This window comes from Coenobita brevimanus, chromosome 113 (genome assembly GCF_032717465.1).
Source record: "Coenobita brevimanus isolate Jiangsu-jjx chromosome 113, ASM3271746v2, whole genome shotgun sequence".
NCBI classification, from domain to species: Eukaryota; Metazoa; Arthropoda; class Malacostraca; order Decapoda; family Coenobitidae; genus Coenobita; species Coenobita brevimanus.
Genome location: NC_137066.1, coordinates 21,114,990 through 21,141,734, shown reverse-complemented (window position 1 = coordinate 21,141,734; position 26,745 = coordinate 21,114,990). Strand labels below are relative to the sequence as shown.

The following is a 26,745-nucleotide window of genomic DNA, read 5'->3' as shown; positions in this document are numbered from 1 at the left end:
ATTCACTCACTCACCATTTCAAGCCCCTGGAATCCTGACCCCTTACCCCTTCCTCTATGCCCTCTGAAGTGACGGCAATGGTGAGGTAGAGAAAGATAATATAAGAGGAACAATCGCCAGCATGTTTTATGAAGTGGGCCACACATTCACTCACTCACCATTTCAAGCCCCTGGAATCCTGACCCCTTACCCCTTTCTCTATGCCCTCCGGAGTGACGGCAATGTTGAGGTAGTTCTGCTCCAGGGTGCCAATGTACTCAATGATGAAATGGGCCACACATTCACTCACTCACCATTTCAAGCCCCCGGAATCCTGACTCCTTACCCCTTCCTCTATCCCCTCCGGAGTGACGGCAATGTTGAGGTAGTTCTGCTCGAGGGTGCCGATGTACTCGACGGTGAGGGTAGCGAGGTTGATCACGGGACGCATCATTCGCGACAAAGACGTCACCAAAAACAATCCAGGATATTGCCCTCCGTACTTCCTCTTGGGGATTAGCACGATCTCGGTGTATTTGTAAATCTGGAAATATATACGCAAATTAAATCATCATCATCATCATCATCATCATCACCCTCCTCCTCCTATGTAATCCTATGTAATCCTCCTCCTCCTCCTCATCATCATCATCATCATCATCACCCTCCTCCTCCTCATCATCATCATCATCATCGTCATCCTCCTCCTCATCATCATCATCATCATCATCATCATCGTCATCCTCCTCCTCATCATCATCATCATCATCATCGTCATCCTCCTCCTCCTCATCATCATCATCATAACTACCACCACCATCATCATCACCACCACCACCACCATCACCACCACCACCTACATCATCATCATCATAACCACCACCACCACCATCATCATCATCATCATCATCATCATAACCACCACCACCACCACCACCACCTACATCATCATCAACACAATAACCACCACCACCACCAGCATCACCACACCACCACCATTATCTTCACCATCATCATCATCATCACCACCATCATCATCCCTAACCCTTTCTCCCACCCAAGGTTGAGATGAGTTAGGACCCAAAATGCAAGGAGAGAGATAAATACAGTATAACATAGGAAGAACTAATCAACAGGCATCTAATTAAGGGAGACACTCACTCATCATTCAGGCCACTGGAATCCTGACTCCACTTCTCTGACACTAGCTATAAAAATCTACTACTCACCTCTTTCTCAGCTAATTGTAGGGTCTATCTAAATAGGCCACACACTCATTCACTCACCACTCAGGCTCCCGGAATCCTGACTCCACCACACAGATATCAAATATATATTAATGCTCTCTCTCTCTACTTTCTCTCTCTGCAACGAACCTCTCCGTGCGCCTTCATCACCCTCAGCTTCTCGGACAGGGCTGGAGCTTTGTCTCTTGCAACATATCCAAACAGCGCCCCGTCCACCACCACCTCCAGGCACTCTGTATATGCCACTGACGGTATGGGTCCCAAGGCAGTCACTCCCAGCCTGACTAACGCCTGCTTCAGTGTGCCTGGGTCTGGGGTGCCCTTGCATGGTATGACACAGCTCTGGCTTAGGTGGTTCAGAAGGCCGCACGGTGCACCATCGGGAGTGTGCACGGGGCAGATGAAGCCTGGAGGGAAAATACAATAATTTCTCAGTTAACACGCTCTCACTAACACATTCTTCATTATAAATCTGATCATTAAAATCACCAATGTTCACCTGAGTTCATTACTGAGGGGTTATAATTGTTATCAGGTGGCTGTGGTGTGTCTAGTCAAGCAGATCCATCAACCACAAGCAAGCCACCATCCCTGCAAGCCCATCCCGTGCAGTAAACTGATATTTCCTTGTAGCAGACAGCACCTCACCAAAGCACGGAACAGGGAAGAGTGTGGAGGTTAAGTTCCTGGATGGATGCCACTTTTGCATCTCTCCAACCAGTTAACACGGGCACCACAGCAGGCTCCAAAACACCCTCGTATTGAGTTATATGGCTACCACCCTGCACTGTAAATGGTTTCCTGGGTTAAAGGAAACCATTTGGCTTGTCATTCAATGTAGAGTCACCTGAAGAAGAGAGAAACTAATAAAAGTGATGAGAGGGAAGGAAAAACATGACAAAAGCAAGGCAAACAGAAACAGGATGACCGGGGTGAAGGAAGAAGTAGGCAGCACTGAGTCAAACGAATGAATGATAGTCCCCCCATCTACCACCCCCAAAACATAATGAATCATGCACACAGTCATCCTCATTCAACTAGTGTCGGGTAACAGACACTTCTATAAAAAAAATAAATTCATAAATCTTGTTGACTAAGCGTCGTAACATTTCCTTCCTACCAGCCTATATAGGGTGATGGTACGCCTGTATTCTCCTTAGTGTTTTTTAGCCATGTATAGGGATGTTTAAATAAAAAAACATATAAAAGAGTCCATCTATCTATCTATAGCCTGACACCCTGATCCCGCAAAAGGTGGCCACAGACAAAATGCCTCCAAGCCGTTCTGCCACCCACCATTTGACTGCCCTCCCCCCAACTCACTCCCCCCTCCCTCAAACACATAAGGAAATACATTAATAAGGAAAAGAGTGCTAGGAAGCCTTCATAACTAACTGTGATGAAGAGGTGAGTGGTATACGAGACTCCACGCTGCCTCTACTATGGCAATCTGTTTTCTATCTTACACTTCAGTTCTGGCGACGGATGCCTTCATGTGGTGGCACTGACATAATGGGCAGCTCAGTTATGGAACCAAAGACTATCTATCTATCTATCTATCTATCTATAGCCTGACGCCCTAATCCCGCAAAGGGTGGCCGCAGACAAAACGCCTCCAAGTCACTCTGTCACCCACCATTTGACTGCCCTCCCCCCAACTCACCCCCCCTCCCTCATATACCTCTCAACCCCATCCCTCCACCTCATCCTCGGTCTACCCCTCCCTCTCCCTCCCTCCACCTCACCTACATACACCCTCTTAGTCAGTCTTTCATTCTCCATTCTCTCCACATGTCCAAACCACCTCAGTGTATTTCTCCTAATCTTCTCAACCACATCCACATCCACCCCACAACGTTCCTTCACTTCTTCATTCATCAACCTGTCCCTCCACGTCATTCCACATGCTCCTCTCAAGTAACTCATTTCCACTGCTCTCACTGGAAAAACAACAAGAGAATGGAGGAAAGGAAGAGAAGGGCAGAGAAGAAAGAACACAAAGGAAGGATAACCAAAGACAGAATCACGGCCCACAAGTCTGCCCAGCTGAGGAAAGACGGGAGACAAGAGGAGAGAGATATTTCAACATACAGAAGCAAGAAGACAACTAAGCAGACACAGGAAGGATAACTATTAAGTAAAACACTGACCACAAGCTTCCTCAGTTCAAGAAAGACAAAATGGGAAGACAGAAGACAAGAGAAGAAAGACGCAAGAAAATGGAACATCTATCTATCTATCTATTGCCAGACGCCTCAATCCCGTTTGGGGTGGCCACACACAAATCGCCTCCAAGTCGCCCTGTCCCCTGCCATTTCACTGCCCTGCTCCCAACTCACACCCCCCTCTCTCACATACCTCTCCACCCCATCCCTCCATCTCCAACAGGGGAGAGAAAACAGAGGCATGAAAGGAGGAATGATGAAGCAAATTGGACTAAAGATGAACATAAGGGGAGGACGGACGACAACAGAACGATAACCAAAGACAAAACCACTGACCCCACGCTTCACCAGTCAATCTCCGAGGCTCAATGGTCTTCATGTCCAGGAAGAAGGCACCGCGATGGATGGCGCGAAGGTGGGAGAGGTCTCGCATCCGATTCAGGTGGTCGAACATCACGGTTAAGCCTGAAACGGGTTGTCCACAAGATAAGGGTTTGGTTGTGAAATTTAAACATGACTATTGTATTCATCAGCATCACCATCATCATCATCATTGTCATCATTCATTTTTTTTCATCACCTAATCCAGTGCTGCCCCATGTGGAGCGTACGAGAAAACGGATTACAGTATCCCCCTGAGCTAGGCCTAGATATATCATATAGCCCTGCTGGGGTTAAAGGGGAGTGCTGTCCCTCCCAGCAAAGGCAGCTACCCAGGGGCGACACAAAACTCTAGACCCCACACTCTCCAGTCACACACTTTACCACTGAGCCACCCCATTATTATCAACATCCTCATTACCATCCACACATCTTTCCCCACTTAGAGATGTGGTAAGATAAGGTCCAAACAGCAAGAAAAACCATGGCGTGCAAAAAATATATATAAATAAAACATCATCAATAGTACCACCAATTGCATCTCTTTTTCTCCACCAAAGTATAAGGTCAGGTAGGGTTCTTAGAGCAGGAAATAAAACACATACAACAAAAATGTAACTAATAACCTGGCTACCTAACTGGGCCCCACATTCAATGGCATACCTGTCATTGATAACCTGGTGCTGTGTTCTAAAGTTACATTTCAAAATCTTCAGGACAAAAAAATACATTGCAGGAACCTCTCGATTTACGCGAGTCTTGTGTTCCAGACGAAGTTGTGTATTTGAATTTCGTGTAATTTAACCCTCTGGCCACGTTAGGCAACTGTGGTCTATCTATCTATCTATTGCCAGACGCCTTAATCCCATACGGGGTGGCCACAAACAAATCGCCTCCAAGTCGCCCTGTCCCCCGCCATTTCACTGCCCTCCTCCCAACTCACAACCCCCTCTCTCTCATATACCTCTCCACTCCATCCCTCCATCTCATCCTTGGCCTCCCTCCTCCCTCTCTCCCCCTCCACCTCACTCACATACACTCTCTTCGTCAGTCTCTCACTCTCCATCCTCTCCACATGGCCAAACCACCTCAGTGTGTTCCTCATAACGCTTCCTATCACATCCAAATCAACACCACAACGCTCCTTTTTATCCTCATTCGTCAGCCTGTCTCTCCATGTGACTCCACAGGCTCCTCTTAAATAACTCATTTCCACTGCTCTCACTCTTGACTTGTGTCCTTCCAACAACGTCCAAGCTTCACTTCTGTACGTTAGAGTTGGTATCACTAGTGTATGTATACAAGCGAAAAACCTTGCTTGAAATAAATACTCTCATCATCATTGCAAAATTTGACCATCCATCCATCCATCATCCAATCCAACGTCGTCCCATGAGGACTGTAAGAGCCCGGGGCTAGGCAGTTAGTCCTGACATTTTGAGAGTGACAAAATTAGACAATAGCAATTTATTTCAACAGGCTGTCAGGCAGGGTGATATCCGTGCCTGGCTGAAGTGCATGAGTAACCAGGCATGTAAATCCACTGCTGATGACCCATGACCAGCTACCCACACGCCACAGAAGGCACCTCAAGGAACCCTAGAAGAGGCAGGTACTCCTGAGCCGATGCTCGAAGACGATGAGTGAAAGTGACAAACAAAGTGAAATATACTGTACTGTAAGTTTAGGGAATTTTCCAGAGTAATACAGATCAGCGAAGTTAAGCAACGTTGGGTCTGGTTAGTACTTGGATGGGTGACCGCCTGGGAACACCAGATGCTGTTGGCATAACGTTCTCCCTACGTGTCAAGTGGGGTTGGTGGAGAATTAGTGCCCCTCCCTGTAAAACAATTAACTCTAAGCCCTTGGCCACCCCGTTTGGCATACATGGCGTCTGGCAATGAATGAATGAATGAATACATATTAAATTTTTGTGCTTTTACGATACATGTATATTACTATTAACCCTGGACTTCCTCTAATTGGCTTTACCTGCCTACAACTGCTGTTTTCAACACTACACACTACTGGTGAGTTAAACAACCCATAACATCTCTTAATTTACCAATTACAGTTTGTGTCTTCAGTAATACATTATTAAGTAAAACATTTGTGTAATATGTAATGCTAATATGTGGCATGTTGTATTATGAATGAATGACCAGTGATCCATTCAGTACAATTTCAGTTTAAACATGAAATTAAGTGTCTTAGAAGTCCCACCCCAAAATCAGAAAAATATGATAATCCAAATGAATCTCGGTCCACTGCCATTAGGATTCATGACTTTTACTGTATATATATATATATATATATATATATACATATATATATATCATCATCATCATCATCATTCGGACCTCCTTTCCCACCCAAGGGCAGGGTGAGGAGTAGCAATGTCCAGACAGACCATATTTGCCCAATCCCATGGACCACGCTTCCATCCACTCATCATTCAAGCCCCAGAATTCCTGGCTCTACCAGATACGCCAAAAACACTCACATTCTGTAGCTTCACACAAACGTATCCGATTGCGTCAATCCGCACGCTGCCAATTTCACAAAACAACTTTTTTCTTTCATCAAAGACAAGGTTTATGAGTTTTAAAAAGTCACTGGATTAGAGGGTCACTTTCTGTAAACCCACGCCAACTCACCTGTATGCTGCATAAGGCCACACCCTGTTGTTGTTTTAAGGGCTCCAGTAGCAATAAAGGATTTGAAGACTTCTCCTATTGCCTTGCCCCTGTGTGCAGCCCTTTTGATGTCAACTGAAGGGAGAGAACGATTTAAAAATTATTGTACAGTGTAAAGTTCTCCCCTTTGGGGCTAAGATGCGAATGAATGTGTTTGAATGGATGAGTAAATGGGGAGTGTGTCGTCCTGTCCCGGCTACCTCCCTTTCCTTGGGGGAAGCAGCCTAGGTATATAGATAGATAGATAGTAAAGTTTACAGCCAATCATGATCTCAGAATGGGTAGCCACAAACCAGTTGCTTCCATGTCATTCTGTTTTCAGGCTGCCCTCCCTCCAACTCACACCACTCTCACTCATATGCCCGGCCACCACACTCCGCCACCATCATCCTCAGTCTTCCTGTTATAATTTCATGGCTCTTGGAACTTAATGGAAATCAATAATTACTTTAGTTTCTCCTTGAAGTAAATGAACAGATAAATAGATATAGACACACTGACACACACACACGTACGGGAGTTCGCGCCTCGCTCAGGCTGCGAAAAGTTTCACTGACGAAGTGGGCAGTTACTGTCCCCATTGAGCAAGGGGATGGGTGTGTGTGTGTGTGTGTGTGTGTGTGTGTGTGTGTGTGTGTGTGTGTGTGTGTGTGTGTGTGTGTGTGTGTGTGTGTGTGTGCAGGTCACAGCCTTGCCCTTAGATCGGACTATATGAGCTCTCAGCTCTCTTCCGGGAGGGTAAAAGCTGACGATCACGACCATCAAGTGATTCTGACCGACCCGGTGAATTACACACACACACACACACACACACACACACACACACACACACACACACACACATTCAATATATAATCTATCACCCCCCATTCAACACATGTGACCAAGCAGTTAGATCACAATTTCAGGACAGCAGAATTATGACTGTGGCTCAGTGGGTTAGAGCGCTCCATTCTGACCGAAGGGTCGGAGGATCGAATCCACCCAAGGGTCATTGGTAGACATCAGGAAGGGCATCCGGTCATAAAATGCTACACGCTCCAAACCAAAGTCCTCTACCCAGGGGCAACGCCATAGCCCTTATCCAAAAAAGGGGTACCTGGTGTAAAACTCACTCTCAGAGATAATGGAATTTACAAAAAGAGGCTAAACTACAAAAAGGGCAACTTTCATGACCTAAAGAAATATTTTAAGGATATACACTGGTAAGAGGAGCTAAGAGGACAAGATATAAATGTTATATATAAAAAAATCAGTGAATTTTACATAACAGGAATCCAGAATTATGTCCCTCTGCACAAAGAAATGGAAACAGGGATAAATAATTGGTATAATACTGATTGTAAAAAATGCAAAAGGGAGAAGAGGTTTGCTGTGGATCAGATAAAGATGACAGAAGTGCGAGAACATATAACAACTACAATCTATCTATCTATCTATTGCCAGACGCCTCAATCCCGTTTGGGGTGGCCACAAACAAATCGCCTCCAAGTCGCCCTGTCCCCCGCCATTTCCTTGCCCTGCTCCCAACTCACACCCCCCTCTCTCATATACCTCTCCACCCCATCCCTCCATCTCATCCTCGGCCTCCCCCTCCCTCTTCCCCCATCCACCTCACTCACATACACTCTCCTCGTCAGTCTTTCACCCTCCATCCTCTCCACATGGCCAAACATAACTATTAATACGCTGTAGAGTCCAATACTCACTCTCTGTCACCATCCAGTCCTTGCCTTCCTTCTTATTCTTCAGCAGCACCTGGTACTTAATGCCAATCAACAAGCTCATCAGTTTCTCCTTGAAGTACAGGAGATAAGTGTGTCCGCCCAAGGCCACCTCCTGCATGCTTAACGTGTCAACACTCTCAGCCTGGACCTCGCCCCCAACGAAGGCATACAGCTTACGCGCCATCAGACAGAGGCAGTCAAACTTCTCGCTGCCTGACTTGAGGTGGATCAACACATGGTTACTGTGGAGAGGAAAAAATCAGAAGCTTTGGGGTATTGTTGTATCCACCATCATCCACTCACTTGATGTAGTGCTGCCTACTTCTTCCTTAGCCTTTATCGTTCTTTTTCTGTGCCTGCCCTCCTCTCTTCCTATTTCTCCCATCTTTTCTGTCACTACTTATTGCTTTTCTTTCCTTTACAGGTGGCTTTACATTGAGTGACAAGCCAAATGGTTTCCTGTAAGCCAAGAAACCATTTACAACGCTGGGTGGTAACCATATAACCAAACCATACGTGCTCCCTACGTGTCAAGTGGGTTGGTGGAGGGTTAGTGCCCCTCCCTGTAAAACAAATAACACAGAGTCAAATGGCCACCCCTTAAGGGATTATGGCATCTGGCAATAGATAGATAGATAGATATTCACTTTAACTTGACCTAAAACTGCCATCTCTTCATCCTAAATGCTGAGTTGTAGCAATCATTAACACTAGAATAGGATGCTAGTCACAAAGAAGTGCTATGGAAATGATGTATAGCTGTATCAATGTCTTTTTCTGCCACTGAGCAAAGGGAAGAAGCCTGCAAAGGAATGAAAATCTGAGCCAAGTTAGAGTGAAAGAACTATACCATAATCATCATCAGTCACAGGCTCTAGAACTTCTCACTGTCAGTCTTGTGGTGGATCAATAATAAGTACCATCACTGTGAGGCAGGGGACAGGGCGACATGGAGGCGATTTGTTTGTGGCCACCCCTTACGGGATTATGACTCCTGGCAATAGACAGATAGACAGACCATCAATGTTTCCTCATTCCTTAAATACAGGTACAACAGCCAGCATGTTTATATATGAGGGAACTGGACCACCCTAATTCATAAATCCTGGCTGTGACTGCATAAAAACTGATGTGTCTTGGGCAGGAATGAGTCTCCTTAGTTACTAGTCAAATCATTCCTCCAGTGTGACCGCAACTGAGCATCATCTGAGCTGAAAGGGGCTAGGGATCTTTGTCAGGGGAAAATAAACTGAATCATCATCATCATCATCATCATCATCAACAATAGCCTCTTGAACTTCTCACTGGTGACTGTGGATAGGAAAAGAACGGCATTTTTTAAAGAATCACCGCATCATTACTTCTGTCTATCTATCTATTGCCAGACGCCTCAATCCCGTTTGGGGTGGCCACAAACAAATCGCCTCCATGTCGCCCTGTCCCCCGCCATTTCACTGCCCTGCTCCCAACTCACACCCCCCTCTCTCATATACCTCTCCACCCCATCCCCCCATCTCATCCTCAGCCTCCCTCTCCCTCTTCCCCCCTCCACCTCACTCACATACACTCTCTTCATCAGTCTTTCACCCTCCATCCTCTCCACATGGCCAAACCACCTCAGTGTGTTCCTCATAACGCTTCCTATCACATCCACATCAACACCACAACGCTCCTTTATATTACTTAATACATATATATAGTTGTTTTGTCTTAACCTGATAAATATCTCCAACCCCTTTAAGATCAGTTGATGACCAAGTGTAGGGTTTAGTTGACATGTCACCTTAAATGTCAGGACTGACTTGCCTATCCCTGAGTTCCTACACTCCTCATGGGGCGATATGTGACTGGATGATGGATGGATGGCAGCCAAGGAGACTCATTCCTATCTCACAACTAAGACTCACTGAATTTCAAGTAACCACGACTTAGTATTCATGCTGTGAGTGGCCCAGTTCCTTAAAATGAAGACAAAATCAGCTATAAAAATCACCACCACCCTCATCATCATCATAATCCTCCTCCTCCTTATCAGACACAGGCTCTCAAACATCTCACAGCCTGCCTTGAGGTGGCTTAGCATATGGTGGCTGCAGACAAGAAAAGAACAATATTTTTTTAGTAACAGCATCATATCCTTTCTTAATACTGTACTGTATAGTCGTTCCTCTTACCAGCAGTACCACAGATACTGCTATTACTACAAAACTACTTTCTTCCTAAACTTTATGAGATCATTTGGAGCTGTACTGTGGAGAATAAGAACAAGTCTTCAGAGATACAGTGCTACTATTACTACTACATTTACCACTACTTACTATTAGTCTTGGACTGAAACAGCACATGGTAAGTTTTGTACTAAGGGCAGATCAGTACGCAACAGTGGGTGTAATGAATATGAAGGCTGCAGAGAGGGAATGACAAGGTTGGGTTTAGGTAATGTAGCAAAGAATTTAACAGAAGTGGCTCATTTAATATGAATACATACTAAAGACTGATGAAGAGAGTGTATGTGAGTGAGGTGAAGGGGGGAAGAGGGAGGGGGAGGCTGAGGATGAGATGGAGGGATGGGGTGGAGAGGTATGTGAGAGAGGGGGGTGTGAGCTGGGAGCAGGGTAGTGAAATGGCGGGGGGCAGGGCGATGTGGAGGCGATCTGTTTGTGGCACCCCGAACGGGCTTGAGGCGTCTGGCAATAGATAGATAGACATACTACAGGACAACTCACTACTTCCACCGCCAACAGCCTCCTCATGTAACCCTCCTCACCCCATACCCCTTTGTCCACACTGATATCATGGGAAGAGTTGAACATGATCCACTGTGACAAGGGGAAATATTGGGTGAGAGAAATTCATGCTCTAACCTTTCTCTCTCCCTCTCTCTCTCTCCCACCCAACATTTCTCAAAGACTGTACCCTCTTCCATAGGCATCGAGGTGGGGCACTCAGCAAAGTCCCAGTGCATGCTTCCCCAAACGCTTTCAACACATCACATCACCAGAACAATGCTCTTCACTTCCACATTTGTCTGTCTTGTCTGTCTCTCCAAGCATCTCAAATTGCTCCATAAGAGGTAAATTTTCCTGTTCCACTACAGGTGACTTTCGTAACCAAAAAAAAAAATAACAAAAACAGAAAACACTTACTTGAGAAAGCAGAGAGGAGGTAATTCTACGCCAACATCATTCCCATAGTACTTCTTCATGACTAGCATCATCTTCTAGTGTTATTATACTGTACAATTTACCATTCAAGATGGAGCGAGGCAATTGAAGGTCAAGTCTGAGTTAAAAGGGTATAGACAGACAACAAAACCACTTACGTGAGAAGGTAATCACACACTTCTGCATCCGTGTACCACTCTGGCAAGATATCTGATAATCTGTGACGAAAGGACTTCCCAACATACTCTTTGCACATCTCTTGGGTGTAAAGTTTCTCTGCCTGCAAGTTTCGCATCATACCCTTGATTTGCCTGTAGGTAAAAAGGAAAGGGAGTGAGGTGTGGAACTGCTGCATGGATCCTACGCTCCTCATGGGGCAGGATTGGATGATGGATGGATGGAATGGAATACATGGAGGTGGTATGGACAGAGAATCCACATGGCTCATTGAGAAAGAAAGCATGGGAGAGCGATAAAGAAAGCAGTGTTGGTAGAGGACCTTATGTATTATGCAAGAAGAGAATGAAACAGTATACAGAAGAAGGTATGACAAAAAATGAAAGAGTATGGAAGGTATGTAGTATAGAGGAAAATCGTGGAACAGAAGACTAAAGAAAGAGGAGGAGGAGTGTCTGAAAATGGTGAGAATGGTGAAAGTTGGTATACACAGACCTTGTGTTGTGTGGAAGAAGATAGTATACTGACGAAAGAGTGGGAAGAAGAAGAAGTGTTTGACTGAGAAAGGTGTGTGAGAATAAGGTAGAGTGACACAAGGAAGGAAGGCGGCTGGTGCAATGAAGGCCTTGATAAGAAACAGAGGCTGAGTGTGGCACCTGCTCGAGGCTTACATGAAGGAGTGTTAGTGCCAACCTTAACTTACAGATGTGAGACTATGGTGTGGCATGAAAATGAAAAGTCAAGAGTGAGAGCAGTGAAGATGGGACTGCTGAGGAATGTATGTGGAGTACAGAGGGTGGATAGGATACGGAATACAGTATGTGAAGCTACAGAATGTGGTGAAATATTTTTGGCCTATCTGATGGAGCCATATAGGGCTTGAAATGATGAGTGAATGGAAACGTGGCCCATTGAACTGGACAAAGTTTTGGCTCACTAGACGTTGCTACTCCTCACCCTGCCCTAGGGTGGGAAAGGAGGTCTGGATGATGATGATGATTAACACTCTATCATAATCATAATCATCATCATCCTAACCTCTTTTTCCCACCCTATGATGGGATGACGCAGGGTACAGAAAACATCACTGTATCCTTCTTTCCTTCCATCCTCTTCTGTCTTTCTTTCCTTCATTCTTTCCTCTTCCTTCTGCCTACAGGTGACTTTACACTCCCTCTTCTGTCTTTCTTTCCTTCATTCTTTCCTTTTCCTTCTGCCTGTGGGTGACTCTACACTGAGTGACAAGCCAAATGGTTTCCTGTACACCAGGAAACCATTTACTACGCTGGGTGGTAACCATATAGCCAAATTTTGGCACCTGGTGGTTTAGTGGGTAATTATTGTGCTCCAGTCGGATTGAGCCGGTGAAGGTTTATATCCAAGGGGTGGTTGGGGTTTATTGCTCATGTAATGCCACTCAGGGATGAGTGAGGCTGGTCACTCTCATCTTAAATGTTGAGACCAACTGCCTAGCCCCGGGCTCCTATGCTCCTCATGGGGCAACACAGGATTGGATGATGGATGGATGGATCTTTTATCAAGGCTCCAACATTCTTGCATGAGTCGGCCTTGGTCACCTAATGGCAGCTCACCATGCTGCTCGATCTCTGGCAGCCTCCCCATGCAGTCCCGTAGCCCTGAGGTCACACACTATGGCCTCGTCCCAGGTCTTTTTCAGTCTGACTCTCGCAACCCAACCCTCAACATTCATCTCTCACTTTCCACACGCAACTGTCATCCTTCATCCTCTCAACATACCCAAACCATCTTAATCTTGCCTCCTCATCACAACACCAATACATTCCAGTCCCATCCTTCCTCTCAACTCTGCAATCATAATCTTAGCCCCCCCCAGGCCTTCCACTGAAGAATGCACTACACATCCATCTAATCAAAGGAGACTTAATCACCAGCATGTCAAGTAAAAAGGGCCACACACTCATTCACTCACCATTTAAGCCCTAGGAACCCCAACCTACTCAGAGAAGTGTACATTATTCTCCCCCCTTCTGCCACTACAGCGGAAGAACTTATCAACAGCATGCCTACTGAAATGGGCCACACACTCATTCAATCATCAATAAAGCTTCTGGAATCCTGGCTCCACCTCCCAGGCATATACATCCTCATAAATACTCATTACCTTTCAATATCATCATTAACATCATCATCATCATCATCATCATCATCTAAACCTCTTTTCTCACCCAAGGAAGGTGTGAGGCAGGGTGCAGGGAGTGTGTATAAATGCATACACACACACACACACACACACACACACACACACACAAAGGCATAAGAAACTAACCAAAACTCTGCTAAACTAAATGGGTCACATTCATTCCCTCACCATTCAAGCCCCTGGAATCCTGACTTACTCTGAAAAGTATATGTCATTCTCTCGTCCCCTGATGAGGCTTCTGTAGATCTGATGGTCGGTGTAGTTCATGAGGGCTTTCAGGCACATGATAAGAGGCACAAAGAACATCTCACGCTTCAGCTGAAACTCCAACTTTGCCTCCCCCATGTTTAGGTAGTGGAGGACGTTGATTTCTGACGACTGGAAATATATAAAGATCAATACAGACCGTGAAGGAGCATTGTGGTGTTGTGGAGAACTGGGAATAGTACGAGAGTAACCCCGGCCTGTTTGGCCAGGCAGACCCATCAATCTCAGGCAAGCAACTGCCCCTGCAGGGCCGTCCCTTGCACTGAAATGATGTTCCCTTGCAGTGGACAGCGCCTCACCACAGCAAGCTGCAGAGAAGAGTGTGGGGACTTGGTTACTGGATGGATGCTGCATTTGCATCTCTCCACCCATTTAACAGGGGCACCATAGTAGGTTCCACATCACCCATTTATCTGGTTATAGGGTTACCACCCAGCACTGTAAATGTTTCTTGAGTTATAGGAAACCACTAGGCGTGTCACTCAGTGTAGCGTCACCAAAGGAAGAGGCAGGCAGCACTACAAAAAGTGAGTGGATGACAGTTGCCATCACCTACCACAGGGTGTTGATGTGAATGTGTTAGAAAACATTAGGAGAAAATACTCTGAGATGGCTTGGCCATTTCTTGTGGCACATGGGACCATTCACCATCCATTCACTCCATGCAGTAAGTTCTCTCTCTCTCTCTCTCTCTCCACTGAGTGATATGCCAAATGGTGTCCTGCAACCCAGAAACTATTTACTCTGCTGGGTGGTAACTATATAACCAAGTGACACCTGGTGCTCTGGTGAACTGAAGCACTTTAATTAGCTGAGGCCTGTATGGGTTCATATCTAAGGGATGGTTGGAGGTTACTGCTCATGTAATGCCACTTAAGAGGCCAATTAGGCTGGTGATCCTTGTCTCATATGTCAAAACTAGCCTAGACCCTGGTCCTGATGGGGTAAAAAGCTGATTGGATGACAGACAGGCAGACAGACAAACTATCTATCTATCTATCTATTGCCAGACGCCTCAATCCCGTTTGGGGTGGCCACAAACAAATCGCCTCCAAGTCGCCCTGTCCCCCGCCATTTCACTGCCCTGCTCCCAACTCACAGCCCCCTCTCTCATATACCTCTCCACCCCATCCCTCCATCTCATCCTCCCCCTCCCTCTTCCCCCCTCCACCTCACTCACATACACTCTCTTCATCAAACTGATAGACAGAAAGACAGAAACTAATGATATCCTATATTCTACTTCTCTCATGGATCCATAACTTTTGCCTCAGCCTGTACCAGCGCCATAGTTACCTGGTCATCGCGTACGCAGCGCATCAGCACCCCCCTGTCAGAAAACGCATCATTCCTCTTCTTCCAGGACTCTCGCACCATCGCCACTGGGTAGTTGCGGCGGTTGGCCATCAGCAGCCTAGGGACGGCAAGGAATGTACTGACTTGACTTTGGCAGAAAAAGTCTATCACAAAACTGACCTGATGAAAATATAAACGAATTATAAACAGAAAAAAAGTAACTGATTATGATAAAAATGGTCTAATTATGGGAAAACTTCTTAACTATTACAGGCTTTTCTACCACAAGGGAAAATTTCTTCATTGCACAAGATGGTCCTGTAGGGAGTTCCTTGCTTGCAGTTGATGGGTTTGCTCATCCAGACAGACTAGTTACTCATCACCTTCCTTCCCATCCCTTATATCCCTCCCCTTCCTTACCATCCCTTATATCCCTCACCTTCCCATCCCTTATATCCCTCACCTTCCCATCCCTTATATCCCTCACCTTCCCATCCCTTATATCCCTCACCTTCCCATCCCTTATATCCCTTACCTTCCCATTCCTTATATCCCTCCCCTCTCTCCCTATCCCCAAAAAGGTAGATGGTGGATTGCAGGGGAGCTCCAGCCTTTACTCTACTAGTTTTATATCCCACAACAACAACATCAACAACAATTCTTTTTCCTTCTCTCCTTTCCTACCTAACTCACTCCCTTCCTTTACCACCTCCCTCTCACCCTTCCTATCCAACCTACATCCTTTCCTCTCTCCCTTCCTCCCTTTCCTTCCTTCCTACCTACGCCCCACTTCTCTCTGCTTCCTTTCCCTTCCAACCTACCTACCTACCTACCTTCCTCATTATTCCCTTCCCACCTCCCTCCCTCTCTTCATTCCCATTCTACCTCCCTCCCTCCTTCTCTCTCTCCCTTCCTACCTACCTACCTTCCTCATTTGTCCCTTCCCACCTCCCTCCCTCCCTTCATTCCCATTCTACCTACCTCCCTCCTTCCCTCTCTCCCTTCCTCCTTACCTCCCTCCCTCCCTCCTTCCTGGTACATACCTGAGGACCCTGGCAGCTCCGTTAATAATGAAGTAACCGCCTGTCTCGTTGACCAACTCCCCACGTTGCATCAGCTGCTTTCCGTCCAGCCCATGCAGGTTGCAATGCTTTGACTGCAATTGAAAAGCCATATCTAGGACGCTGACTATAGTTCTTTCACCTTAACTTGGCCCAGATTTCCATCCTTTTGCTGCTTACTGCACAGAGTTCTATCTATCTATCTATCTATCTACTGCCAGACGCCTCAATCCCGTTTGGGGTGGCCACAAACAAATCGCCTCCAAGTCGCCCTGTCCCCCGCCATTTCACTGCCCTGCTCCCAACTCACAGACCCCTTCTCTCATATACCTCTCCACCCCATCCCTCAATCTCATCCTTGGCCTCCCCCTCCCTCTTTCCCCCTCCACCTCACTCACATACACTCTCTTTGTCAGTCTTTCACCCTCCATCCTCTCCACATGGCATAGAGTTCAATCGCAGAATAAGGTCACACTCTCACCACTCACCATGCAAACCCCCGGAATCCTGACATCACCCCACAGGATACAAACATACATATGTGCATACAAAGAATACTTGCTCTGACAACAATATGGAAATCATCAAGGGACAGCCTAAATGATAAGCCTTACAACCAGGGATGGCGCCAAATACGTATCTATATTCGTACTTGCATCATCATCATCATCATCATCATCCGGACCTCCTTTCTCATCCATCCTAGGGCACGGTGAGGAGTAGCAATGTCCAGACAGCCCAAATTTGCTTGATCCAATGGGCCATGCTTCCATTCACTCACCATTCAAGCCCCCCAAATCCTGGTTCTATCTGATACTTCAAAAACATTCAACACGTTCTGTAGCTTCCCATAAACATATCAGATAGAGTCAATCTTGCAAATACTGTAAAATCAATATCTATATTTGTAACTGTATTTGAAAATGTCAAAACTTACATACAGTGTTTGTAATTGTAATTGTATTTGATCCTACAATTTTCCATATTTGCTTCAAATAAAGTCAAGTACAATAATCATGTATTTGTATTAGTTCTTGTAAATACAGTAAAACCAATATTTGTATTTGTTGTTGTATTTGCCACTTGACAAATTAGTGTATTTGTATTTGTATTAGTATATGGTCTCTTGTACTTGCCCCCATCCCTGCTTACAACCCATCATACATCCACAACAACAGAGACATTGACAGACAGATAAACAAACAGACAGACAGAGACAGATACAGGCAGATGCTTACTGTGGATACTTTTTCATTCATTCATTCATTCATTGCCAGACGCCATGTATCCCAAACGGGGTGGTCAAGGGCTTAGAGTTAATTGTTTTACAGGGAGGGGCACTAATCCTCCACCAACCCCACTTGACACGTAGGGAGAAAGATAAGCAAAATATCTCGAAGGCAGGTAGGCTGACACCCAGATCGATGGACAGTGCACTTACTCTAACAACAACAGGGAATTCACCAAGAAAGTCTAAAAGCTGAGGAGTCCAATTTATCGTGTGTCCACAACAGACAGATCGAGACAGAGACAGACAGACAGACAGACAGAAAGCTAAACAGACACCATACTTAATCTAACAACAATACAGAAGTCACCAAGTGCTTGTCTAAAACTAGGCACGTGGGCAGACTAAACAGAGAGATTCAGTAAACTCTCAATTATCCGTTGTTGCAATATCCAGCCCAGTGTAATATCCGGCGCTACTGGCTTGGCTCTATTAAAGCAATATCTGACGAAATAATGCAATATCCGGCACCTAAACAAGACGTAGCCAGTAGTTCTATGCAATATCCAGCGTCGCGGTGTATCAACCAACTCGTAAATGGTATACAGTAGCCAACCAGCGCTGAATTACTATATATTATCATTACTGTATTCTATTTTATGCCTAATTTTCATCTTTTCTATCTATCTATCTATTCCCAGACACCTCAATCCCGTTTGGGGTGGCCACACACAAATCGCCTCCAAGTCGCCCTGTCCCCCGCCATTTCTCTGCCCTGCTCCCAACTCACACCCCCCTCTCTCATATACCTCTCCACCCCATCCCTCCATCTCATCCTCGGCCTCCCCCTCCCTCTTCATCTTTCATCTTTTACTCATGGGAAAGTTTTTAGGGTAGAGGGTTGAGATGGATAATAACGTCATATCCAGCTCAGCACCGAATACTGAGCCAATGGCGGAGGTATTACACAATACCTGGCAAGAAGGTTTAGCTGAATTACGGTGGATTGCTGAAAGTGTCATTATATATTAAAAGATACAAAGATAGACAGATGCTTACTTCATCATTCATTCATTCATTGCCAGATGCCATGTATCCCAAATGGGGTGGCCAAGGGCTTAGAGTTAATTGTTTTACAGGGAGGGGCACTAATCCTCCACCAACCCCACTTGACACGTCCTTACTTTGAATAAATTTTGGTTTTACGCCAGGTATCCGCGAAAGGCTAAGGCGTTGCCCCTGAGTAGAGGACTTTTGGACTGAAGCGTGTAGCATTTCATGACCGGATGCCCTTCCTGATGTCTACCAATGACCCTTGGGTGGATTCGATCCGCTTACTCAAGATACTTACTCTAACAACGAGAGGCAAGTCACCAAGGGATTGTCTAAAGGAGGAGCCTTCCAACCCATCGTACGTCCACTCCACAACAACACTGACAGGGGCTGCGTATGTGCTGCCTCTCTCCACACACTCCTTCGGGTAAACATTGTAGTCCGATGTCTCTCCCGCACCAACTGGAACTTTGGGGTTGCCAATTTTCACATCCTGAGTGATATTAAGGTATCGTTATATCATCATCATAAATATTACCTTCATCATCATTACCATCATTACCTTCATCATTATCATCATTACTGTCATTATCATCTTTAATATTCCAGTCTCCAACATCAACATCATTATTATCATAATTATCACCACCATTTCAATATCTCTCATCATCATCATCATCATCACTGTCATCAATATTAATTATTATCCTAAGAGATACCATATTGGCCATCATCATCATCATCATAAACAAAAATAAGAATATAAACATTATCATCACTCCAACCTCTTTTTTCACACCTTCGGATCGGGTGAGGCAGCATTAAAAAAAAAAAAAAAAAAACTTGCATGTCTCTCTCTCTCTCTCTCTCTCACACACACACATACACACACACACACACACTTACAGAAGGCACTACCGAATGAAATAGTGTGTGCCAAAACAATTCATAAATTTAAGGATATGTACGAAAAAAATGATTTAAGACATGGGTCAGTACGAGCTTGACTCATTCCTGTAAAGATACAATTAGGTAAGAAGTTACATCTTAATTACTATCATCATCTTCAATTGCACAAAACTAAAGAAGAAAAGACAAAAATCTGCCAAATAATACTGAAAAATCACATAGAACATACCCTGAGAAAGAGTGAAATTTTGCGTCCACTCCCTAGGGCAAACTCGACGGGCGGCAGAGCAGCGGTGACGGCGTGAATACCGTCCTCGAGGAAGAAGTTGAAGGAGTCAACGTGTGGCGCTCCGAGGGCTTGAACGGCCTGGAGGAGCATAACAGGTCTGAGAGATGCATCATGATGGAATTTAAGCTGTTGCTGTCGCCGTAATCACAGAGTAAGAGTGATCTACGAAGTCTGCTAGATAATAATCAATTCTGAATAATCACTTTCATCGTTATCACCACCATCACCACCACCACTGTTATTATCTACATCATATAACCTGGCCCTATGATATTTTTCCTGGAATACCACAGCTACTGGGCATTTTTATAAACTTACCATACCTCTGAAAGCTAGACATGAGGATTTAGAATGCTTAAATATTCCACCAACATATAATTACCGGTAGCTGGCCATGTCTAGGGTGGGAGGCCGGAGTGACTACGGCCGATAAAAGCAGCCAGAGTGACTTGAAATCATGGAGTCAAGGAACGTTGTACAACCGGGCAGTGGAACCACCAAGGTAAATCAGTGCCACCACGTGCAGGCATCCCTCAGCGTCATCACTAAATGTAAGTATAAAATAACACTTACCGCATTTTGCTTAGTGCTTCTCCCAAAATTCGGATCTTTTAAATGCCTCAGAGATAACTCAATACTGTTCTTCCCCATATTTTACACTTATAAAGGTCTTGGTGAGCTTAAATGCTTTCTTGCAGGTATTTAAAAAGCCACGGTGAGATCAAATGGTCAGTTCAACACACGTGCTGCCATGCTTGTGTTGTCAGCTGATGTTGTTGTGAATGATTTTAATATAGAAGGCAAACTTATTTACAAAAAACGACTTAGGGGACACTACATTAAATCTTTCACTTTCCATCCCCCCATCCTATATCATCACAGCCCCCTACATTGTTTGGGTATGTACTAAATGATATATATAAACAATTTAACTAACCAAATTCCAGAATCATCCCTTTGGATCGATTTTTTTTTTTCTAATGAGATTTTGTTCAGCTTTCAACAAGTGAGAGGAGTGAATGATGAAGTGAAAGGGAGAGAGATTGTTCAGGATGCAAAAGTGGATATATGTGGATTGACTGAAACTAATTGGAAAAGTGAAAGGGTGAGAGAGTGGGAATATGGTTTAGGTATATGTGCGGGAGTTAATGAGAATGAGAGGGCAAGAGAGGGAGTATATCTGATGATATGCAAAAAGTGGAAGGAGAATATACTGTAAGAGAGTATGGAACAGTGGGTGCAAGGATTGTATGGGTGAGGATGAAAGTAGGTATACAAGCGTGGGCGATTGTATGTGCGTATGCGCCGACAGAGGACCGAGTGGCAAGAGTAAAAGATGAATTTTGGGCGAGCGTAGAAGAATGTATGGACAAATTTGAGAGGAGCGAGAGAGTGCTTTTGATTGGAGACATGAATGGCAAAGTTGGGAATGTACGAGTGGATGGAGTGGTTGGTCAGTGGGGTGTGCCAGCTGGAGTAGATGGGAATGGTAGTGCTTTGGTGGACATCTGTGCTTGTAAGGGGTTGGCAATAGCTAACACCTACTTTCGGCATAAGATGATCCACAGGTATACATGGAGAGCAACGAGGAGGATGGATGGTGAACTTGTTGAACGAAAGGCAATGATAGACTACGTGTGTGTGTGAGCGAATGAGAAGACAAGCGGTGGATGCAAGAGTGTGGAGAGGGTGGGGGAATGGAGTCTCGCACCATCACTTAGTGATGGCCAAGGTAAAGCTGCAAAGAAAATGGTTGAAGAGACGAAGGGGAAGACAGGAGGAAACAGCTCCTGTGAGAAGAGTGGAGAAATTGCAAGATAGTGAGAAAATGACAGAGTATAAGAGCATATTGGAAGAAAGATTGAGAAGGTATGAGTTAGAGCAGATGGAAGGGGTGGAAGACGTATGTAAGATATTCACGGAAGAGATAAGGCAGCGTGTGAGGTGGTTTGTGGAGTGAGGAGGAGATGCAAGGGTGTGCAAGGGACAGCATGGTGGAATGATGAGGTGAAACGAGCTGTGGAACAAAAGAAGAAGGCATATAGTGAATGGCTAGCGAGTAGAGGTAGGGAAGAAGATGAGAGAGAGAAGAGAGAAGTATATGTGAGCAGGAGAAGGGAGGTTAAGAGACTGGTGAAGGAGAGTAAGAAGAAAGTGCATGAAGAATTTAGGAGGAATCTGAGTGTGAAATGGAGGGAGAGTAAGAAATTGTTTTGGAAGGAGGTAAAGAAAGTAAGGCAGTGTGAAAGGGGATATAGTAAGGGAGTGAAAGATAGGAATAATAGATTGTTGGTGGAGAAGAGAGAGATATTGAGGAGATGGAAGGAGCACTTTGAGGATTTGTTGAATGAAGAGAGTGAGAGCAGTGCGAGTATAAGTGGTTGGGGAATGGCTGGGAGAAGAAGAGATGAGAGGAGGGAGGAAGAGATCAGTAGGTCGGAAGTAATGGAAGCAACGAAGAAGATCAAGATGGGAAAGGCCTCAGAAATTGATGGAGTGTGTGGTGAAATGCTGAGGTACGTGGGTGAGATTGTAGTGGAGTGGATATGGAAGTTGTGTAGATTGACTTGGGAAGAGGGTAGGGTTCCAGAGGACTGGAAATCAGGTATAATTGTTCCTTTATACAAAGGAAAAGGGGAGAGAGAAGTATATGGTAACCATAGGGGCATTTGCCTTCTTAGTGTGACTGGAAAAATACATGGTAGATTACTCATTGATAGGGTTAGGCATATGACAGAGGAGCTAGCTGGAGAAGAACAAGGGGGATTTAGGAAGGGAAAAGGGTGTGTAGATCAGATATTTGTTCTAAGATGTTTAGTGGAGAAGTATCTAGAGATGGGAAGGAATGTGTATGCTGCCTTCATGGACTTGGAGAAAGCTTATGACAGAATAGATAGGCAAGGTATGTGGAAGGTATTAAGAATATATGGAGTGGAGGGGAAATTGCTGAGTGCTGTGAAGAGTATGTACGAAGGAGCTAGGGTTACGGTGCGAGTGGATGGTGAGCTGAGTGAGTTCTTTGATCTCAATGTGGGACTGAAACAGGGTTGTGTGAAGTCTCCATGGCTGTTTAATATATGCATGGATGGGGTTGTAAAGGAGGTGCAGGGTAGGGCAGTGGATGTGGGAGTGGCTCTAATGAATGAGGGTGGGATTTGGAAGATTCCGGTGTTGCTGTTTGCTGATGATACAGTATTGTTGAGTGAAGATGAATGGGAGTTGCAAGGTTTGGTGAATGAATTTGGGACAGTGTGTAGGAAGAGGAATCTGAAAGTTAATGTAAACAAGAGTAAAGTTATGGTGTTTGAGAGGAATGAAGTCACAGAATGTACAGTGAGGTTCGATGGCGAGGATATGGAGAATGTCAGTGCATTCAAGTACTTGGATTGTGTGACGAGTAAAGATGGAACTTTGGGGGATGAAGTGCGTGAAAGGGTACAGCAGGGAAGGAAGGTTGTTGGTTCACTGGAAGCAGTGATGAGAAATAGGGAAGTGAGTATGGAAGTTAAGAAGTCACTGCATGATAGTATTGTGATCCCTACCCTGACGTATGGAAGCGAGGCATGGACCTTGCAAGAGGGGAACAAGTCAAGAGTGAGAGCAGTGGAAATAAGCTACTTGAGAGGAGCATGTGGAGTGACATGGAGGGACAGGATGACAAATGAAGAAGTGAAGGAACGTTGTGGGGTGGATGTGGATGTGGTTGAGATTAGGAGAAATACACTGAGGTAGTTTGGACATGTGGAGAGAATGGAGAATGAAAGACTGACTAAGAGGGTGTATGTAGGTGAGGTGGAGGGAGGGAGAGGGAGGGGTAGACCGAGGATGAGGTGGAGGGATGGAGTTGAGATGTATATGAGGGAGGGGGGGGTGAGTTGGGGGGAGGGTAGTCAAATGGTGGGTGACAGAGCGACTTGGAGGAGTTTTGTCTGCGGCCACCCTTAGCGGGATTACGGCGTCGGGCTATAGATAGATAGATAGATAGATAATTATTATTATTATTATTACTACTACTACTACTACTACTGTTATTATTATTATTATTATTGCCAGGTGAAGTCAGATTTGAGGCTTGATTTGACTAGTAACCAAGGAGACTCATTCCTACCTAACCCCTTTCAGCTCAGTTGATGGCCAGGTGTAGTCAGAGTGGAGGCTTGATTTGACTAGTAACCAAGGAGACTCATTCCTACCTAACCCCTTTCAGCTCAGTTGATGGCCAGGTGTAGTCAGATTGGAGGCTTGATTTGACTAGTAACCAAGGAGACTCATTCCTACCTAACCCCTTTCAGCTCAGTTGATGGCCAAGTGTAGTCAGATTGGAGGCTTGATTTGACTAGTAACCAAGGAGACTCATTCCTACCTAACCTCTTTCAGCTCAGTTGATGGCCAGGTGTTGTAAGATTGGAGGCTTGATTTGACTAGTAACCAAGGAGACTCATTCCTACCTAACCCCTTTCAGCTCAGTTGATGGCCATGTGTAGTCAGATTGGAGGCTTGATTTGACTAGTAACCAAGGAGACTCATTCCTACCTTTTTTTTTATGCGAGGAAGAAGGAACCAAAGGCCATGAGCCCGCAGTAACAGTTCCCTCCAAGAGAAAAACAAAATACAAGAGAGAGCCAAATTCAAGATCCGATCATTTTGAGATGCCTGGACACACTGCGTTTGAAAGACTGGAGATCATAGGCAGCAGGAAATACAGACAGAGGGAGACAGTTCCAGAGCTGACCTGTTGCATAAATGAAAGACTGGGAGTAACGGTTAACTCTTGCATTAGAGAGTTGGACAGAAAAGGGATGAGAATTTGCTGCGAGACGGGTGCTACGCGCCCGTCGTAGAGGTGGAGGAATGCAAGCAGACAGTTCAGAGGAGCAGTGACCATTAAAGTAGCGATAGAAAAGAGATAAAGATGCAACAGTGCGGCGAAGAGACAGAGGTTGAAGGGAGTCAGTAAGAGGAGGAGAGTTAATGAGACGAAAAGCCTTTGACTCCACCCTATTGAGAAGAGCTGTATGTGGGGAGCCTCCCCACACATGAGAGTTGTACTCCATACAGGGGCGGATAAAACCCCTGTATAGAGTCAACAATTGTGCAGGGGTAAAGAAAGAGCGGAGTCGGCTTAGCACACCCAATCTCTTGGAAGCAGATTTTACAAGAGATGTAATATGATCTTTCCAAGATAAGTCCCGAGTAAATGAAACCCCAAGCATGTTCAAGGATGATGCAGGATTAAGCTGAATATTATTAAACATTAGTGGGTATACCTGTGGAAGATTTTGTCGGGTTGATAGGAGTAAGAACTGAGTCTTAGATGCATTAAAAACAACCATATTATTTTTACCCCAGTCAGAGATACGAGCCAAGTCAGACATTAGGTGTGCCATAGCCTCATCCCTTGTTTGTTGAAGTAACTGTTGAGATGGACGTTGCGAGAACCGAATGAAAAGGTGAAGGGTGAAGTCATCAGCGTATGAGTGGACAGGGTTAGATGTACAGCTTAGAAGGTCATTGATGAATAAAAGGAAGTGAGTTGGTGATAGGACAGAGCCCTGAGGAACACCGCTGTTGATAGATCTAGGAGAAGAACGATGGCCGTCTACAACAGCGGCTATAGAACGACCAGAAAGGAAACTAGCGATAAAGGCACAGACAGAAGGATAGAAACCGTAGGAGGGCAGTTTGGAAACTAAAGATTTATGCCAGACTCGATCGAAAGCCTTTGAGATGTCAAGTGCGATGGCAAAGCTTTCGCCAAAGTCCCGAAAGGAGGATGACCAGGAGTCTGAATGGTTGGTGAGAGAAGTGTTCCGGAGAGGGGTTATGTTACTATCTCAGTGAATAATGAGATGAGGTGTACTTCTTTACGTACATCTAGAGTGGTTTTAAAGTGAACCAATTACAGTACAAAGGACCACTAAGTATAACCGGTCCAAACATTTGTCATGGTATAAAAGCCAAACTACAATCAGTTGTATTGATTCTGAGGGGGTACTGAGGCGCTGGGAGGCTGTAGTATTGTTGTCAAGGTACAGAAGCCAGAATACCATCAGTTGTATTAACTTTGGGGTGGTACTGAGTCGCTGGGAGGCCGTATCACTTGCGTCAGTGTATAAATGCCAAAATACTGTCGGCTGCATCAACTAAGGGATTATACCTAGCCAATGGGAGGCGGTATTCCTTCATCAGTTTTTGGACAAGTCGCACAGGGCGCCAGTCCGTGTCACCCATGACGGCTTTGTACTGCCGGATCATTGTTTTACCCGTAAGGAATACGTGTGTTGCTGTGTAATGTACAAAAGATAGGACGTGATAAGCACAAGACCTGACATACCTCCCCTGCCATCCTTTTTTGCGCCAGTACAGCGCCGGCCGACCCATCCTGTGCCACGCCTTCAGAATACATGGCGGAGGCCTTGACGAACGGATTGATGAATCGAAATAACTTAAGCTACCATCGTTGCCTCGCCATAATGCCGCTGTGTGCACCTCTTCGCCTGCCTTCATATTAATCCCGCGTATAAACTCAGTGCCTTTTGTGTTAAGATACAGCACAATACCCTAGCCTGGGTCTAGTACAAACGTACAAGATTCGTCATAGCTCTTGACGGACCGCCACCGTCCTGCGTACCCTCCTGCCTCAATGAAGTCTCGTATATTCCCTATGGTCAGAACACCAACAGTTGCTAACTTAGGGTGGTACGCCAGCGGCACCGTTTTCCCATCGATAACTCTGGTGACAGTCGTATTCCTGGACATAATGATGGAATAAATTTGTGGGAATAAACAGAATTACACACTAATGGACAAGGAAAAATAATACCTCCAGATATCAAAACCTAGTGCTACCTTACCTTATGCAGGTTGAAGCAGCAGTGACAAAATCCATGAGAGACGCTGTTTTATAACCTGTGAGAAAGTTAT

General features: G+C 45.2%; 1 protein-coding gene across 1 annotated transcript in view; it reads right to left on the bottom strand.

The window, feature by feature from the left end:
- Positions 1 to 20,472, bottom strand: part of Polr1B (RNA polymerase I subunit Rpl135) — a 56,146-nt gene extending 35,674 nt beyond the window's left edge. Inside the window, exons 1-12 of the mRNA XM_080286749.1 lie at positions 20,395 to 20,472; positions 19,762 to 19,899; positions 18,922 to 19,116; positions 16,325 to 16,437; positions 15,282 to 15,399; positions 13,915 to 14,096; positions 11,518 to 11,670; positions 8,178 to 8,437; positions 6,430 to 6,543; positions 3,728 to 3,856; positions 1,356 to 1,633; positions 326 to 523 (exon numbers count right to left, since the gene is read on the bottom strand). Coding sequence (XP_080142875.1) covers positions 326 to 523; positions 1,356 to 1,633; positions 3,728 to 3,856; positions 6,430 to 6,543; positions 8,178 to 8,437; positions 11,518 to 11,670; positions 13,915 to 14,096; positions 15,282 to 15,399; positions 16,325 to 16,437; positions 18,922 to 19,116; positions 19,762 to 19,899; positions 20,395 to 20,472 — 1,956 coding nt within the window. The remainder of the gene's footprint in view (positions 1 to 325; positions 524 to 1,355; positions 1,634 to 3,727; positions 3,857 to 6,429; positions 6,544 to 8,177; positions 8,438 to 11,517; positions 11,671 to 13,914; positions 14,097 to 15,281; positions 15,400 to 16,324; positions 16,438 to 18,921; positions 19,117 to 19,761; positions 19,900 to 20,394) is intronic.
- Between the last annotated feature and the right edge of the window lie 6,273 nt (positions 20,473 to 26,745).